Source organism: Mesoplodon mirus, assembly GCF_964341445.2.
Source record: "Mesoplodon mirus genome assembly, chromosome: X".
NCBI lineage: Eukaryota > Metazoa > Chordata > Mammalia > Artiodactyla > Ziphiidae > Mesoplodon > Mesoplodon mirus.
In genome coordinates, this window is record NC_138981.1 from 116890355 (window position 1) to 116905787 (window position 15433).

Sequence of the window (15433 nt, forward strand, 5' to 3'; positions counted from 1 at the left end):
AACTATGTCAGTTAAAGGACAGAAATTCTCAAAGTGGATTAAAAAAGCAAGACTCAATTATATATTGTCTACAAGACACAGACAGATTATAAGCAAAGGTATGGGAAATGAAATATTAACAGCAATCAAAAGATAGCTGGATTAGCTATATTAATTTCAGAAAAAAACTGACATCAGAACTTGGAAAACTATCAGGGATAAAGAGAGAGAATTACATAAAGATACAAGGGCCATTTCTCCAACAAGACAAAGCAATCCTTAACATGAATGCACCTAACAACAGAACATCAAAATACATGAGGCAAAAAAAAAAAAAAAGTGATAGGACTTCCCTGGTGGTGCAGTGGTTAAGAATCCACCTGCCCACCAGTCCCCTCCACCAGGAAGCCTACACAAGCCTCTGAACCAAACTTATCCACTGGGGGCAGACACCAAGAACAACGGGAACTAAGAACCTGTAACCTGCGAAAAGGAGACCCCAAACACAGTAAATTAAGCAAAATGAGAAGACAGAGAAATACACAGCAGATGAAGGAGCAAGGTAAAAATCCACCAGACCAAACAAATGAAGAAGAAATAGGCAGCCTACCTGAAAAAGAATTCAGAGTAATGATAGTAAAGATGTTCCAAAATCTTGGAAATAGAATGGAGGAAATAAAAGAAACGTTTAACAAGCACCTAGAAGAACTAAACAGCAAACAAACACTGATGAACAACACAATAAATGAAATTAAAAATTATCTAGAAGAAATCAATAGCAGAATAAATGAGGCAGAAGAGCAGATAAGTGACCTGGAAGATAAAATAGTGGAGATAACTACCACAGAGCAGAATAAAGAAAAGAGAATGAAAAGAATTGAAGACAGTCTCAGAGACCTCTGTAACAACATTAAACGTACCAACATTCAAATTATAGGGGTCACAAAAGATGAAGAGAAAAAGAAAGGGTCTGAGAAAATATTTGAAGACATTACAGTAGAAAACTTCCCTAACATGGGAAAGGAAATAATCAATCAAATCCAGGAAGCACAGAGAGTCCCATACAGGATAAATCCAAGGAGAAACATGCCAAGGCACATATTAATCAAGCTATCAAAAAATAAATACAAAGAAAAATATTAAAAGCAGGAAGAGAAAAGCAACAAATAACATACAAGGGAATCCCCATAAGGTTAACAGCTGATCTTTCAGCAGAAACTCTACAAGCCAGAAGGGAGTAGCAGGACATATTTAAAGTGAGGAAAGGGAAAAACCTACAACCAAGATTACTCTACCCAGCAAGGATCTCATTCAGATTTGATGAAGAAATTAAAACCTTTACAGACAAGCAAAAGCTAAGAGAATTGAGCACCACCAAACCAGCTTTACAACAAATGCTAAAGGAACTTCTCTAGGCAGGGAACACAAGAAAAGGAAAAGACCTACAACAACAAACCCAAAACAATTAAGAAAATGGTAATAGGAACATACATATTGATAACTACCTAAAATGTAAATGGTTTAAATGCTCCAACCAACAGACATAGACTGGCTGAATGGATACAAAAACAAGACCCGTACACATGCTGTCTACAAGAGACCCACTTCACATGTAGGGACACACACAGACTGAAAGTGAGGAGATGGAAAAAGATATTCCATGCAAATGGAAATCAAAAGAAAGCTGGAATAGCAATTCTCATATCAGAAAAAATGGACTTTAAAATAAAGACTATTACAACAGACAAAGAAGGACACTACATAATGATCAAGGGATCAATCCAAGAGGAAAATATAACAATTGTAAATATTTATTCACCTAACACAGGAGCACCTCAGTACAAAAGGCAAATGCTAACAGCCATAAAAGGGGAAATCAACAGTAACACAATCATAGTAGGTGACGTTAACACCTCTCTTTCACCAATGGACAGATCATCCAAAATGAAAATAAATAAGGAAACACAAGCTTTAAATGATACATTAAACAAGATGGACTTAATTGATATTTATAGGACATTCCATCCAAAAACAACAGAATACACTTTCTTCTCAAGTGCTCATGGTACGTTCTCCAGGATACATCATATCTTGGGTCACAAGTCAAGCCTTGGTAAATTTAAGAAAACTGAAATTATATCAAGTATCTTTTCTGATCACAACACTATGAGACTAGATATCAATTACAGGAAAAAAACTGTAAGAAATACAAATACATGGAGGCTAAACAATACACTACTAAATAACCAAGAGATCACTGAAGAAATCAAAGAGGAAATCAAAAAATACCTAGAAACAAATGACAATGAAAACACAATGACCCAAAACCTATGGGATGCAGCAAAAGCAGTTCTAAGAGGGAAGTTTATAGCAATACAATCCTACCTCAAGAAACAAGAAAAAACTCAAATAAAAAATCTAACCTTACACCTAAAGGAACTAGAGAAAGAAGAACAAAAATAGATAGATCCACTATTGTGATCCATCCCTCTATCAGTAATCAAGAAATCCAGCAGGTCGAAAATTAGTAAGGATGTAGTTGAACTGAGCATAATGTATTCTGTGACATAAAACACAATGTAACAAATTTATAAGAACAGAAATCAACAAATGGTGCTGGGACAATTGGATATTCACATGCTAAAGAATGAAGTTGGACCCCTACCGCACATCATATGTAAAAATTAACTCAAGAAGGATTAAAGAGCTAAACTTGAGTTAACAATATTAAATTCTTAGATAGGCATAAGTCTTCATAACCTAGATTAGGCAACAATTTTTTAGATATAACACCAAAAATATAAGCAAAATAGATAAAATAGATACATTGGATGTCATCAAAATTAAATTTAAAATTAAAACTTCTGTGCTTCAAAAGATACCAAGCAAACCCACAAAATGAAGTTTTTTGCAAATCACACGTCTGATAAGAATATATAAAGAAGAATATATAAAGAAATGTTGCCACTCAACAATGAAAAGATGAATAACCCACCTAAAAAACAGACAAAGGGTTTGAGGGAAAAAAATGTTCGACATCATTAGCCCTTAGAGAAATGGACAGCGACTGCTACTGGGTAAGGGGTTTCTTTTTGGGGTGATGAAAATGTTCTGGACCTAAATAGTGGTGATGGTTGCACAACCTAATATATTAACAACCACTGAGTTCTACACTTTAAAATGGTGGATTTATGGTATGTGAATCATACATATCTCAGTAATGAATCAAGTAACCCAATTTAACAATAGGCGAAGGATCTGAACAGACGTTTCCCCAAATGAAGGTACACCAATTACCAATAAAGCACATGAAAGATGCTCAACATCATTAGTCATTAGGGAAATGCAAATCAATATCAAAATGAGATATCGTCACTTCATACCCTCTAGACTGGCTATAATCAAAAAGACTGATGATAACAAATGTTGGTGAGGATGTGGAGAAAATGAAACTGTCATAAATTGCTAGTAGGAATATAAATTGGTGTAGCCACTTTGGAAAACAGTCTCACAGTTCCTCTAAAAGTGAAACATAGAGTTACCATATGACCCAGCAATTTCACTCCTACATATCTGCCCAAGAGAAATGAAAACACAGGTCTACGCAACGACTTGTACATGAATCTTCATAGTAGCACCATTCACAATCCATATGTCCACAAACTGGTGAATGGAAGATCAATATGCGGTATCCATACAATGAAATATTTTTCATTGCATGTATGGCAATTTAAAAAAACAATGTACTGTTAAGTGCAACAACATGGATGAACCTTGAAAACATTATGCTGAGTGAAAGAAGCCAGACACAAAAGGCCATATGTTGTGTGATTCCACTTAAATGAAATGTTCAGAATAAGCAAATCCATAGTGACATAAAGTATTTTAGTGGTTGCCTTAGGCTGGCAATGGGGAGTGACAGCTAATGAGTATAGGTTTGTTTGGAGAATGATGAAAACCTTCTAAACTTGATTGTGGTGATGGTTGCACAACTCTGAATATACTAAAAATAATTTAACTGTACACTTTAAATGGGTGAATTGTATGGTATGTGAATTATATCTCAATAAAGTTACTATATTAAAAAAGAAATGGTAAAATTTTATTTCTTAAGCTGGGTGGTGGGTACATGGGTGCTCATTTTATGATAATTCTTTAAGTTTGCATTTAGATTATTCACTTTGTAGGTGAAATACATGTCTTAATAAAAACACTTTTTTAGAAGTCTGACTGATCTGGATTCTAATTCTGGCTCAACCACTTAACAGCTATGAGTACTTGGGCAGATTACTTAACCTTCTAATGTCTTATCTGTAAAGCAGAGATGGTAATAATAGTAACTCCCTCATAGGCTTTTACATCATGTGCCTGGCACATTGTCAGTGTTATTATTAGCTCTAAGCAGTTGAGCCACTTGCCTAAATAATCCAGAGTCATGGCTTCTCTTTCTTTAAACTCCAACTTCCATATTTGCTATTCCACAAGAGTTCACAACTTTCATCAGGGAAGTAAAATTCACCTTCAAGTAGGACCTACTGAATTCTACCTTCAACATGCCCTTACATAACAGCTCTATAAAGCCAATCAAGCTCCTAATGAACCAGGACAAAGCCAAAGTTTCCATCACTTCTGAGGGTTGTTGTCACCTACTGTTCCAGCCTGGGTCTGGATGTACAAGTCAAATTAAAAGAAGAATAATCTTTTCAGTCTTGAGCAGCCTCCAGAATCATGTCGGTTCTGAATCTAATCTCCGAGTTCAGTCATAAGAGACTCTGTGTGTTGTTCTTCCTATTGTCCCACCTGGATTCCTAGCACATGGCTTCAAAGTCCAAACTGTGTCTTCAAGCCTATCCTACAGAATTCTGGCCCAGATGAATGTATCAGTGAATGTGTCAAGGGTGAGTCATCAGAGGGTAAGGAAGGGTAGGAGAGATGTGAGCTTATCTGGGTCCCTTGCAAGGACTCTTAAAGGAGATACTGTGCTGCTGTTCCCCATGAATCTGAAACAATTTATATTCATGTATAATTGTCATCAGAGACCTTTGCTTAGAGTACCTGACACCCAGTTCACAGGGTTAGTTTCCTTCCACCTTTCCCTGCTGATACCTGCCTTTTAGCCATATTACCACTTGAGACTTCCTCTACCAGACAAAGGGAGAGTGAAAAAGAGATGAACCTAGGCAGCTTAGCTCTGCAGCAACTTGGATAAAACATTCACTGGGATGGGGAAGGCTAAACCATTGGCTCTAAATAGAATTTTCCTTCAAGAAAGCCTTCCCTGACCCTTCCTTCACTCCACACTTCGATACCATGTTCAAAGTCTCACAGCTTCCTTTTAATTACCCTTTTCTAATACAACATGCTTACAACATTTAATTTCATGTTTATTTCTCTCAAGAGTCTATGCTCCATGAGGGAAGGGACCTTCTCTTCCTTGTTCACTACTGTATCCCCATCAACTACTATAGGACCTTGCACATAGTAGGTGCTCAATAAATTATTTGTTGCATGAATGAACAATAAATCCATATAACAATGAATCAACTTCTGGTATGATGAATGGGGATAATCAAGAGTTCAGTGGGAGATCTTGGATTTCCAAATGAGGTAGTCCTGGGAAAGGATATCATTGCAAAACAGCTTTTTGGGGGAAATGTTAATGATTTACCTGTGCTGGGTGAGTACATTTACAGCTGAAGGATGATTTGCACAGTAAGCCAGATACATAGATTTAAAATGAGGCATGAGGTTCAGTAGACAACCACCTACTTTGTGTTGGTTTTCTGGAAACCTGTAAGCAAAACAGATGAAACACAGAATGTAAAATAGGAAACAGGATAAAGGAAGATGATTCCAATTAAACCTGGCAACATGCAAACCTTATGAATTCTTTTGCCAAAGTTAAAAAGAAACTTCTATATTATAACCATTTTATCTATGAAATGTAAGTTCTTGGCCACTGTTTTAAACTTTAGCCACCAAACATAGCTCCAATATACAGGGTCAGATACTTATTTGGAATTACTAGGGTTTTTTAAGATACTTATTCAAATTATAATATTCAAATTTAGCCAGGCACACTAAAAATACTCTTGATTAATTTGCATGAAGTTCAAGTACAGACAAAACTAACTGAATCCAAAAATGACAGAATTAGAATTACATGGCACCCATTTTAGTTTGCAGAAAAATCAAAAAAACACAAGAAAGAAAAAAAATTACTCGGAATTCCACCATTCAGAGATATCTATTATAACAATGTTGGCATATTCCTTGGACTCTCTTCTACATGTTTCTATATAAAATGAAAAGCAAAGTCTAAATAGTAATAGTAATCTGCTCTTCTCACTTAGTCACCATCTTTTCATACCAATAATATGGATCCCTATCAGCATTTGCAGTGGTTCCTCAGGTCTCTTTAGAGGGGGTTCTCACCAGCTTCGTCCCTGGACAACCACCCATGTCTCATTAAGCTCAAGAAACAGGCAATTGCCCCAAATTCCCTATAGACGATGAAAGTCACCAATTCTCCGAGATCCACTACTTGGAAAACGAATCTTGCTCCAGAAACATATTGCCTGATGATCATCACAGTTCATTCTGCAGTATGAAGTTGAACACTTCAATGAGCTAGCTAGCCATCAATGATGCGTTGTGGTTCACATAAAGATATTACTTGGAAAAGTAATTTACAATGTACAAAAGAAAAATATCTAATCGATGACAAAGGCATCATCCATGACAATTTAGACCTTATTTGTCAATATGATTTTTAAATAAAGTGAGAAATAACTGACCAGATGTAGAGTCCTGATAAGCAACTAGTGGGTTGACTCTGTGAATACCACCACCTAATAGATTTTCTCTGTACTGGGGCAATTTATCAAAGTTGGAATAAATGTATAAATGCATAATAAATGCATAAATATAAAGTGCCCCTATCTAAGACAACAGTTAAAAGAAAACAAAGCACACCAAAAAACCCAATGTTGCTAGCTATCTTGATGGCGATGTGCGACACTTACTTTGAACATTCTTCCAAGGCTTGGCAGAGCGTCTGTTGAAACGTGCATACTTCCTCGAAGTTTCCCAATAAAGAAGTAAATTCTACCGTACTCAGACTGAAAAAAATATATATATGTAGTTTCAGTGAAAAGAACTTGGGGATGACTCTAGTTATCTATCTCTAGTCTAGTTAGCTGATAGTTTGCTAGTAACTGGCAAATGGGAGAAGGGAAGCAATCCCTACATTTTAACTTTTGCTTTTTAACTGACACCAACTCTGTGATCTCAAGCAATTTTCTAAAGCTTCTTTCCTTGATTTCCCTTTTCCATAACAAGAATAATGATCCTAAAGAAAATGAGTGTTTATAAGGTACATTTAGGTATTTTACAAAGCAAGGAGTAAATGAATAGCAAGTGCTTAACATTTAAGCATCTACAGAGAACAGATTGGTGGTCGCCAAAGGGGGGGACGGGGGGTGGAATGGGGGTCAAAAGGTTCAAGCTTCTAGTTATAAAATAAGTAAGTCATAGGGCTGTAATGTACATCATGGTGACCATAGTTAATAATACTGTACTGCATAGTGGAAAGAGTTGCTGAGAGAGTAGATCTTAAAAGTTCTATCACAAGAAAAAAAAATTTGTAACTGTGTGTGATGGTGAATGTTAACTAGATTTACTGTGGTGATCATTTCACAGTATATACAAATATAGAATCATTACACTGTACACCTGAAACTAATATAATGTTATATGTCAATTATATCTCAACAAAAAATATCTAAGTATCTAAATGGGTAGAATACATCATAGCTGGGAATAAGTGTAAAATCTTTTGAATACTCTCCTCTAGAGGAGCTGGGAAAGTAATTGAAAGACATTACATATGCCACTCAAAAATCAACTAAAGGAAATCTTGAGCGGAAATAGGAGGGAAGAAAATAGTACTGATGTGTTTGTTTGCTTTTGGAATGGAATGGAGTCAAACACAAACTGAACCATTTTAATCGAGTGCCTCTGTACTAAGAATTTTCTCATCCTTTCTTCCCCTACCAAATAATAGGTGATAAAAACAAGAGCCAGCACTAATACAGCGCTTAACACTGAGGTAAGCATTTTACAAATAACAACTCGTCTTAACCTTACAACTTTATGAGGTAGGTACTATTGCTGTTTCTGTTTTACACATAAGGAAATCCAGGCACAGAGAGGTTAAAGCAAATCAGCCAAAGTCCCAAAGCCTGTGAATGAAGCCAGAATTTGAACCCAAACATTCTAGCTCCAGAGTCCATGCTCCTAACCACTTTTTTTTTTTTTTTTTCGGTATGCGGGCCTCTCACTGTTGTGGCCTCTCCCGTTGCGGAGCACAGGCTCCGGACGCGCAGTCTCAGCGGCCATGGCTCACGGGCCCAGCCACTCCGTGGCATGTGGGATCTTCCCGGACCGGGGCACGAACCCGTGTCCCCTGCATCGGCAGGCGGACTCTCAACCACTGCGCCACCAGGGAAGCCCCTAACCACTTTTTGAGAGAAAACTTTTCTAAAGATTTACTTAAAAGGCCAATGTCTGCCACATGTTCTTTCTCCTTAGTATAATAATACAAGGGGAGGGTTTCCAGGAGAGTAATTTTTGCTGACAAAGAAAAGGAAGACCCAAACAGACGTTACCAGTAACCTCTAGAGTATAAAAAGCACCCAGTTCCTCTGCTCTGATGCCCTCCTGAACCACAAGCTGGAAAACCCCTCTCATGGGTATCAAAAGCGAAACCCTTTAGCCAGCTTCCCTGGCTGCTGTTCCCCCATAGCAGCAAGAACCTGACTGGAGGCTTATCTGGACCTTTCAGGATCAAACAATAAACAGTCCCCTTTGCTCAAATCACTTTGGGGTCTACAAGGCAGAACCAATGGAAAGTGACTAGAACTGCATTTTGAATTCCCTTGGGAACAGTGCGGTTCTGACTCGGGTCTCTCACCTCCTCTGCCGTGGCTCTTTTCTTTTCCTTTGACTATTTCTTGATTGCTAATCAGTCACTCCTTCATTTGAAATCTTACCATCTTCCGCTGCCAGGGTTACCACTTCAGTTCCCCTCTCCTCCTCTGCCTGTCACCTCTAGAACACGGAACCACATTTCACTCGGTGGCAGGAAACGCAGTGGGTTGAGTCTGGCCACTGACTGACCATGTGATGGGCAGGACAGGGAGACTCTCTGGACTTTGGGGTTTTTTTAATTTATTCAATGAGGATAGTCATTTCTTCCAGGGCACTAGACCCAATGATTCACTGAGGTTCCATTCAGCTCTAAGGGCTATGATTCACAGAGCACTTCATGTTTTACATAATAATAACAAAAGCCACTTTGTTGTTGATCAGTTAAACTCTGACAAAACACAGGAATACAAAATCCTTTCATACTGAAGTAAGATTCCCATAGTGCCATGAAAATAACTGAGTAGGAAATTTAGCAGGACATTATGCCTAAGCAAGCATGATTTAGGAAAAGGGAGAAAATAGTGAAATACATTAAACTTATTTAAGCCTGAAGCCAACAGTTTAGGCAATTGTTTGGCAAAAATAAACTCTTAAACTGAGAAACAAGAAGAGATTTCTGTCCTCCATTCTATGTATCAACCACTAAATTTACCATTTGACTTATAGATCATAATCTCTAGTAAAGTTTAATCCATTAAAATAAAAAACACACATAAATGCACTTAGCTATTATTTGTTACATATGCCAGGCCTACAAGCCTAAAAAATGAACGGTCAATATTTTTCTTTTGTGAAAAGTAAGTTTTCAATTCAGGCCTTCAGATTTCTAAGACCAGGATAAGGTTTGAATATTTTTAACACCTCTTTCTCATTCACTTTTGCCTGGGTGAAATACTGGCTTGAATTGCTCTTAGGAACATTCACAAAATGCCACGCTTTTTCCACTCTGGGAGCATGGGAAAGAGTTTCGGCCCTGGCAAGTCAAGGTCAGAGCAAGCACAAGAATTTCCAGTGTCTGTGCTTTCTGCATAAAAACACCAGCAAGTCCTTCTTCTGGAAGGTAAAACAAGATGTATTACTTCTAAAACGTACAAGATAAAAATGGTGACAGACAGAAAGGCAGATCAGCTCCTTCCCTCCACAGCCAGAAGAGAAAGAAAGCCAAGCTCTCCAAAAGCTACATCTTGCATAATTTCTGTTGCCTTGACCATGTTCTTGGCAACCTGTGATCTGTGGAAATTCTTCTAAAGGGCAAAATCAATTATTCAGTGACATAAGAGTAATGACTCCATCTACTGACATTATCTTGCTTTGCTTAGCGAGAGGTTTAAAATATAAATCTTACTTGTTATTGGACTGCAGGGGTCTTAAGTAAGTAACAAGAAGAGACTGAAGTTCTTTAGCATAATCTTTTTCAGTGTCCAAGATATTCTGTAACACCTATGGAGAAACAAAGGTCAAGGTATTGTAACTGTCAGAAAAGTCCAAGTTAAAATAGAGTTTTAGATCTTTTAACCAAATTATCAGAAAAAAAGTCCTATTTATTCAGCTAGCACTGTAAGTAAGGAGCACAAAATCTGAATGCACTTTGTTTCATTCTAGTAAACTACTCTAATAATTGCATGACAACTGGTTATACTGCATAACTCATACGAACACATTTTTTCAGAATTACCCATAATTGGAGGGGCCTTTTCATTTACACAGTACTGCTCAGAATGCTTTCACGTGTTTTAAATCATTTTATCCTCAGCAAAGGTCTCGGCTAACAAAGGATCATCATTCCCATTTTATGGATGAGGAAATTGAGACCAGCTACCTCAAGACATAGAGATTCAGTGTCAGGATAATTTCATGATAACCGATGTCAAACACCAAAAAAAGATTTTTTTAAAATTATGTTCTTGAGAAAATCTTTAGGTGACAAAATCTGAAGACACTGAATTTTTAAGCAGTTAAAACTGGTTTTTTAATAAAGGTAAAAAGTGCTAGTATGAACATTTCAAAGAGAAAAAGAAGCTGAAATGTGAGGAATTTAACAAGGAAAATGATGCTTACCAGTATTATTAATGATAGCCAAATGAAAATCCTATCAGCAAAACAACCAATGTACAGGTCCACAACTTCTCTGCCCCCACCAACCCTGGGGTCACACCTCATTTCCCAGCCTCTTCTGGAGGCAGCTGTAACCTTCATTCTAAGCTCCTAGAGATCACCAAGTTAACATTTTGGTGTATTTTCTCTCATATCTCCTAATCCATTCAACACAAATTTACGGAGTGCCTCCTTGGTGCCAAAGGCCATGTCTGTCCTCAGGGAGTTTCTACTCTGTCTTCAGAGGGAGACATTAAGCACGGGCTCACAAGACAATGTGAAGCATTTTTAGCCAGGAGAAGCCCCTTAGCCTACCAATATGCCAGACATACACTCACAAGACAGTGCATGATGATCTGCTACTGACAGGTGGAGTGGACAAAGCAATTGGAGGTCCAGGTAGCTGTGGGTTTTTTGGGAAACAACTGGACTGGAAGGTGGTCATCCAGGCTCTGCTACCAATGGACAGGTTGCTTCAGTTTTAAGGCTCATTTCAGATTGTGACATTTCACCTACCTCAGGGGTAGATAGCTCTTTGTTGTGAGCAGATGCCCTGTGCACTGTAGGATGTTTAACAACATCCCTGACGTCTACCCACCAGATGTCAGTTGCATGCCACCCCTACCCCATTATGACAACTAAAAATGTGTCCAGACATTGCCAGATGTCACCTGAAGGGCAATATCACTCCTAGTTGACAAGGACATAGGCCACAGGGTGGCTTCAAAAGCTAGGGCTGGGCTTCCCTGGTGGCGCAGTGGTTGAGAGTCCGCCTGCCGATGCGGGGGACATGGGTTCGTGTCCCGGACCGGGAAGATCCCGCATGCCACGGAGTGGCTAGGCCTGTGAGCCATGGCCGCTGAGCCTGCGCGTCTGGAGCCTGTGCTCCGCAACGGGAGAGGCCACAACAGTGAGAGGCCCACGTACAGCAAAAAAAAAAAAAAAAAAGCTAGGGCTTGGGGCTTCCCTGGTGGCGCAGTGGTTGAGAGTCCGCCTGCCGATGCAGGGGACACAGGTTCGTGCCCCGGTCTGGGAAGATCTCACATGCCGCGGAGCGGCTGGGCCCCGTGAGCCATGGCCACTGAGCCTGCGCGTCCGGAGCCTGTGCTCCGCCACGGGAGAGGCCACAACAGTGAGAGGCCCGCGTACCACAGAAAAAAAAAAAAAGAAAAAAAGCTAGGGCTTAAGTTGTAGCCCCTCCTCCCAGCCACTCATGTCTACTTTCAGTTTCTCTATTCCTCAGGGAGGAATGCCTACTCTCTAAAGGTGTAAGTGTAAATTTAAGGGCCTGGAGGTACCAGTGCTCTGTGAAATTAATCCAGGGATGGAACAGAAATGTTTCCCCTATAGAAAGTCGAAGCACAACAAAGGAAATTAGAAACTATCTTGAGATGAATAAAAAAGAAAACAAAACATCAAAACTTATGGGATGAAGTTAAAGCAGTTCTTCGAGACTGTAAATAGCTGTGAATGCCTACATCAAAAAGAAGAAAGAGGACTTCTTGTTTCCAGTCCAGCATTTAAGGCATTTGGAAGTCATCACTCCATCCTAAAAGCAAGTAAATAGTTGAACAACTAGAAAAAAACTTTGCTTACATCTGTCAGGGAAGTGAGGTCACAGGCAAAAACGGTACACTTAAAATTGGAGAGACAGACAGGCAGATAGAGAATCATAACTTGCTGGACCAGAAGACCATGAGCAGAAGCCTCCATGGGAAGTGGTATCAGGGTAGGAAAACCTGAACTGTAATTGATGAATTGCTGGGGGTTCAGAGCAGAAACATCTGAGAGTTAAAAACTCTAGGGGGTCCAGTCACAGAGGAGCACACCCACACTTCTGTGACTTTTACTTCCAGAAGCTGTACCAGGTTATCACAATGAAGAGAGGAGGAAAATCTCCCTTGTGCTTCAGGAGAGGGAAGGGAAAAGTAGCCGTTTTGAAATTTACTGGAGCATTCTGTTCTTCATAACAAGGTCTGCCCTCAAGAGAGAAAGTATTTTACCAAACCCTAACCTATTGGGGTTTTATCAGAGCCTAAAATACCCAGGGGAAGAGAAATACCCTACTCTAGCTCCCTCTAGCCTTCCTGGCCTATCTAAGGGAGGGGAAAAAAAGACTGAGAAACACTGCTGAAGTTCACAATCTAGGGACATAAGCTCACCAAAAGCCTGAGACCTAATCATAGGACTTGAGAACACTTCCCCTGACCCCATACCTTACCACCATATTACTAAAGGCCTATTTACTGCAGTTCCTCTTACCTAGTACATCACATCTGGCTTCCAACAAAAAATTACAAGGCATATGAAAAGGTAAAAAAAAAACACAGTTTGAAGAGACAGAGCAAACATTAGAACCAGAATCAGATATGGTAGGAATATTGGAATTATCAGACCAGGATTTTAATATAACAATGATTAATATGCTATGGGCTCCAATGGAAAAAGTAGACAACATGCAAGAACAGATGGGTATTGTAAGCAGGAATAAATACTGAGAAGGAATAAAAATGAAATGCTAGAGATCAAAAACACTCTAATAGAAATGAAGAATGCCTTTGATGGGCTTGTTAGTAAACTGGACCACTGAGGATAGAAGCTCTGAGCTTGAGGATGTGCCAATAGAAACTTTCAAAACTGAAAAGCAAACAGAAAAAAACCCTGAAAAATGGAACAAAATATCTAAGAACTGTGGGACAACATCTAAAGGTGTAACCTATGTGTGATGAGAATACCAGAAGGAGAATAAAGAGAGAAAGGTACAGAAGAAATATTTGAAACAACAATGACTAAGAATTTCCCCAAATTAATGTCAGACACCAAGCCACAGATCCAGGAAGCTCAGAGAAAACCCAGCAGGATAAATGCCCTCCCTGCAAAATGTCCCCTAAACCCACCATATTTAAACTCCAGAAAAATCAAAGATAAAGAAAAAAATCTTGAAAAAAGCCAGAGGATAAAAATACTTTACCTATAGAGAAGCTAAGATAAGAATTATACGTGACTTGTCAGAAAGCGTACAAGCAAGAGGAGAGTGGAGTAAAATATTTAAAGTGTTGGGGGAAAAAAACCCACCAACCTGGAATTCTGTATCTTGTGAAATTTTCCTTCAAAAGTCAAGCAAAAATAGACTTTCTAGGACAAACAAAAATTGAGGGAATTTTCTTGCCAGCAGACCTGCTTTGCAAAAAGTGGGGTTTTTTTAAAAGTTCAGAGAGGGACTTCCCTGGTGGTCCAGTGGCTAAGACTCCGTGATCCCAATGCAGGGGGCCCAGGTTCGATCCCTGGTCAGGGAACTAGATCCCACATGCTGCAACTAAGACCCAGCGCAACCAAATAAATAAATTTTAAAAAATTAAAAAAATAAAGTTTGGGTGGGATAGGGAGGGTGGGAGGGAGATGCAAGAGGGAGGGGATATGGGGATATAATTATACGTATAGCTGATTCACTTTGTTATACATTAGAAACTAACAGAATAATGTAAAGCAATTACACTCCAATAAAGATGTTAAAAAAAATAAAGATCAGAGAGAAAGAAGATGTTATAGGTTAGAAACAGATCTACATAAAGAAAGAAAGCATGAAAGAAGGAATAAGTGAAGATAAAATAAAAACTTATTTTTCTGTAAATCAACTATACTTCAATAAAAAACTTTTATTTTTCTTCTTAATTGATCAGACAACAGTTTGTTCAAAATAATAATAGAAACAATGTATTAGATTACATATATATATATATAATGCTTATGTATGCTTATGTATAAGTGAAATGAATGACAGCAATGATACAAGGGATAGGAAGGAGGAATTAGGAATACTTTGTTATTATAAAGTACTTGCACTTGTACCTGTGAAGCAATACAGTGTTATTTGAAAGTGGACTTGGACTAGTTCTAAATGTATATTGCAAACTCTAGGGCAATCACTAAAAAAGTAAAAAAAAAAAATCTAAAACTACACAAGCTACCAAAACTGACCACAAAGAGGTAGAAAATCTGAATATCTCTATAACAAGTAAAGAGATTGAATTAATATTCAAAACAACTTCCCATAAGTTAAAGCCCAGGATGAGATTGCTTTATTGATTAATTCTACCAAAAATTTAAAGAATTCACATCAATCCTTCACAAACACTTAAAATCCTGGAAAAGGAGAGTGTACAAAGTTAGAGTGTATACTTCTCAATTTCAAAACTTTCTAAAAAGCTTCAGTAACAAGACAGTTTAGTACTGGTATAAAATAGATATATAGACCAATGGAATAGAATTGAGAGTCCAGAAATGAACTCATGGTGAACTGATTTTTGACAAGAGTGCTGTGAACTTCCAATAATGAAAGAATAGTCTTTTCAAAAAATGGTTCTGGCTA

General features: G+C 38.2%; 1 protein-coding gene across 9 annotated transcripts in view; it reads right to left on the reverse strand.

The window, feature by feature from the left end:
- ARHGEF6 (Rac/Cdc42 guanine nucleotide exchange factor 6) overlaps window positions 1–15433 on the reverse strand; it is a 111772-nt gene that overhangs the window by 37579 nt on the left and 58760 nt on the right. For all 9 annotated transcript variants that reach the window (XM_082610090.1, XM_082610089.1, XM_082610087.1 and 6 more), the window contains 3 exons: window positions 10316–10410; window positions 7005–7100; window positions 5648–5770 (listed from right to left, as the gene is read on the reverse strand). In XM_082610090.1, the coding sequence (XP_082466216.1) occupies window positions 5648–5770; window positions 7005–7100; window positions 10316–10410 (314 nt within the window). The remainder of the gene's footprint in view (window positions 1–5647; window positions 5771–7004; window positions 7101–10315; window positions 10411–15433) is intronic.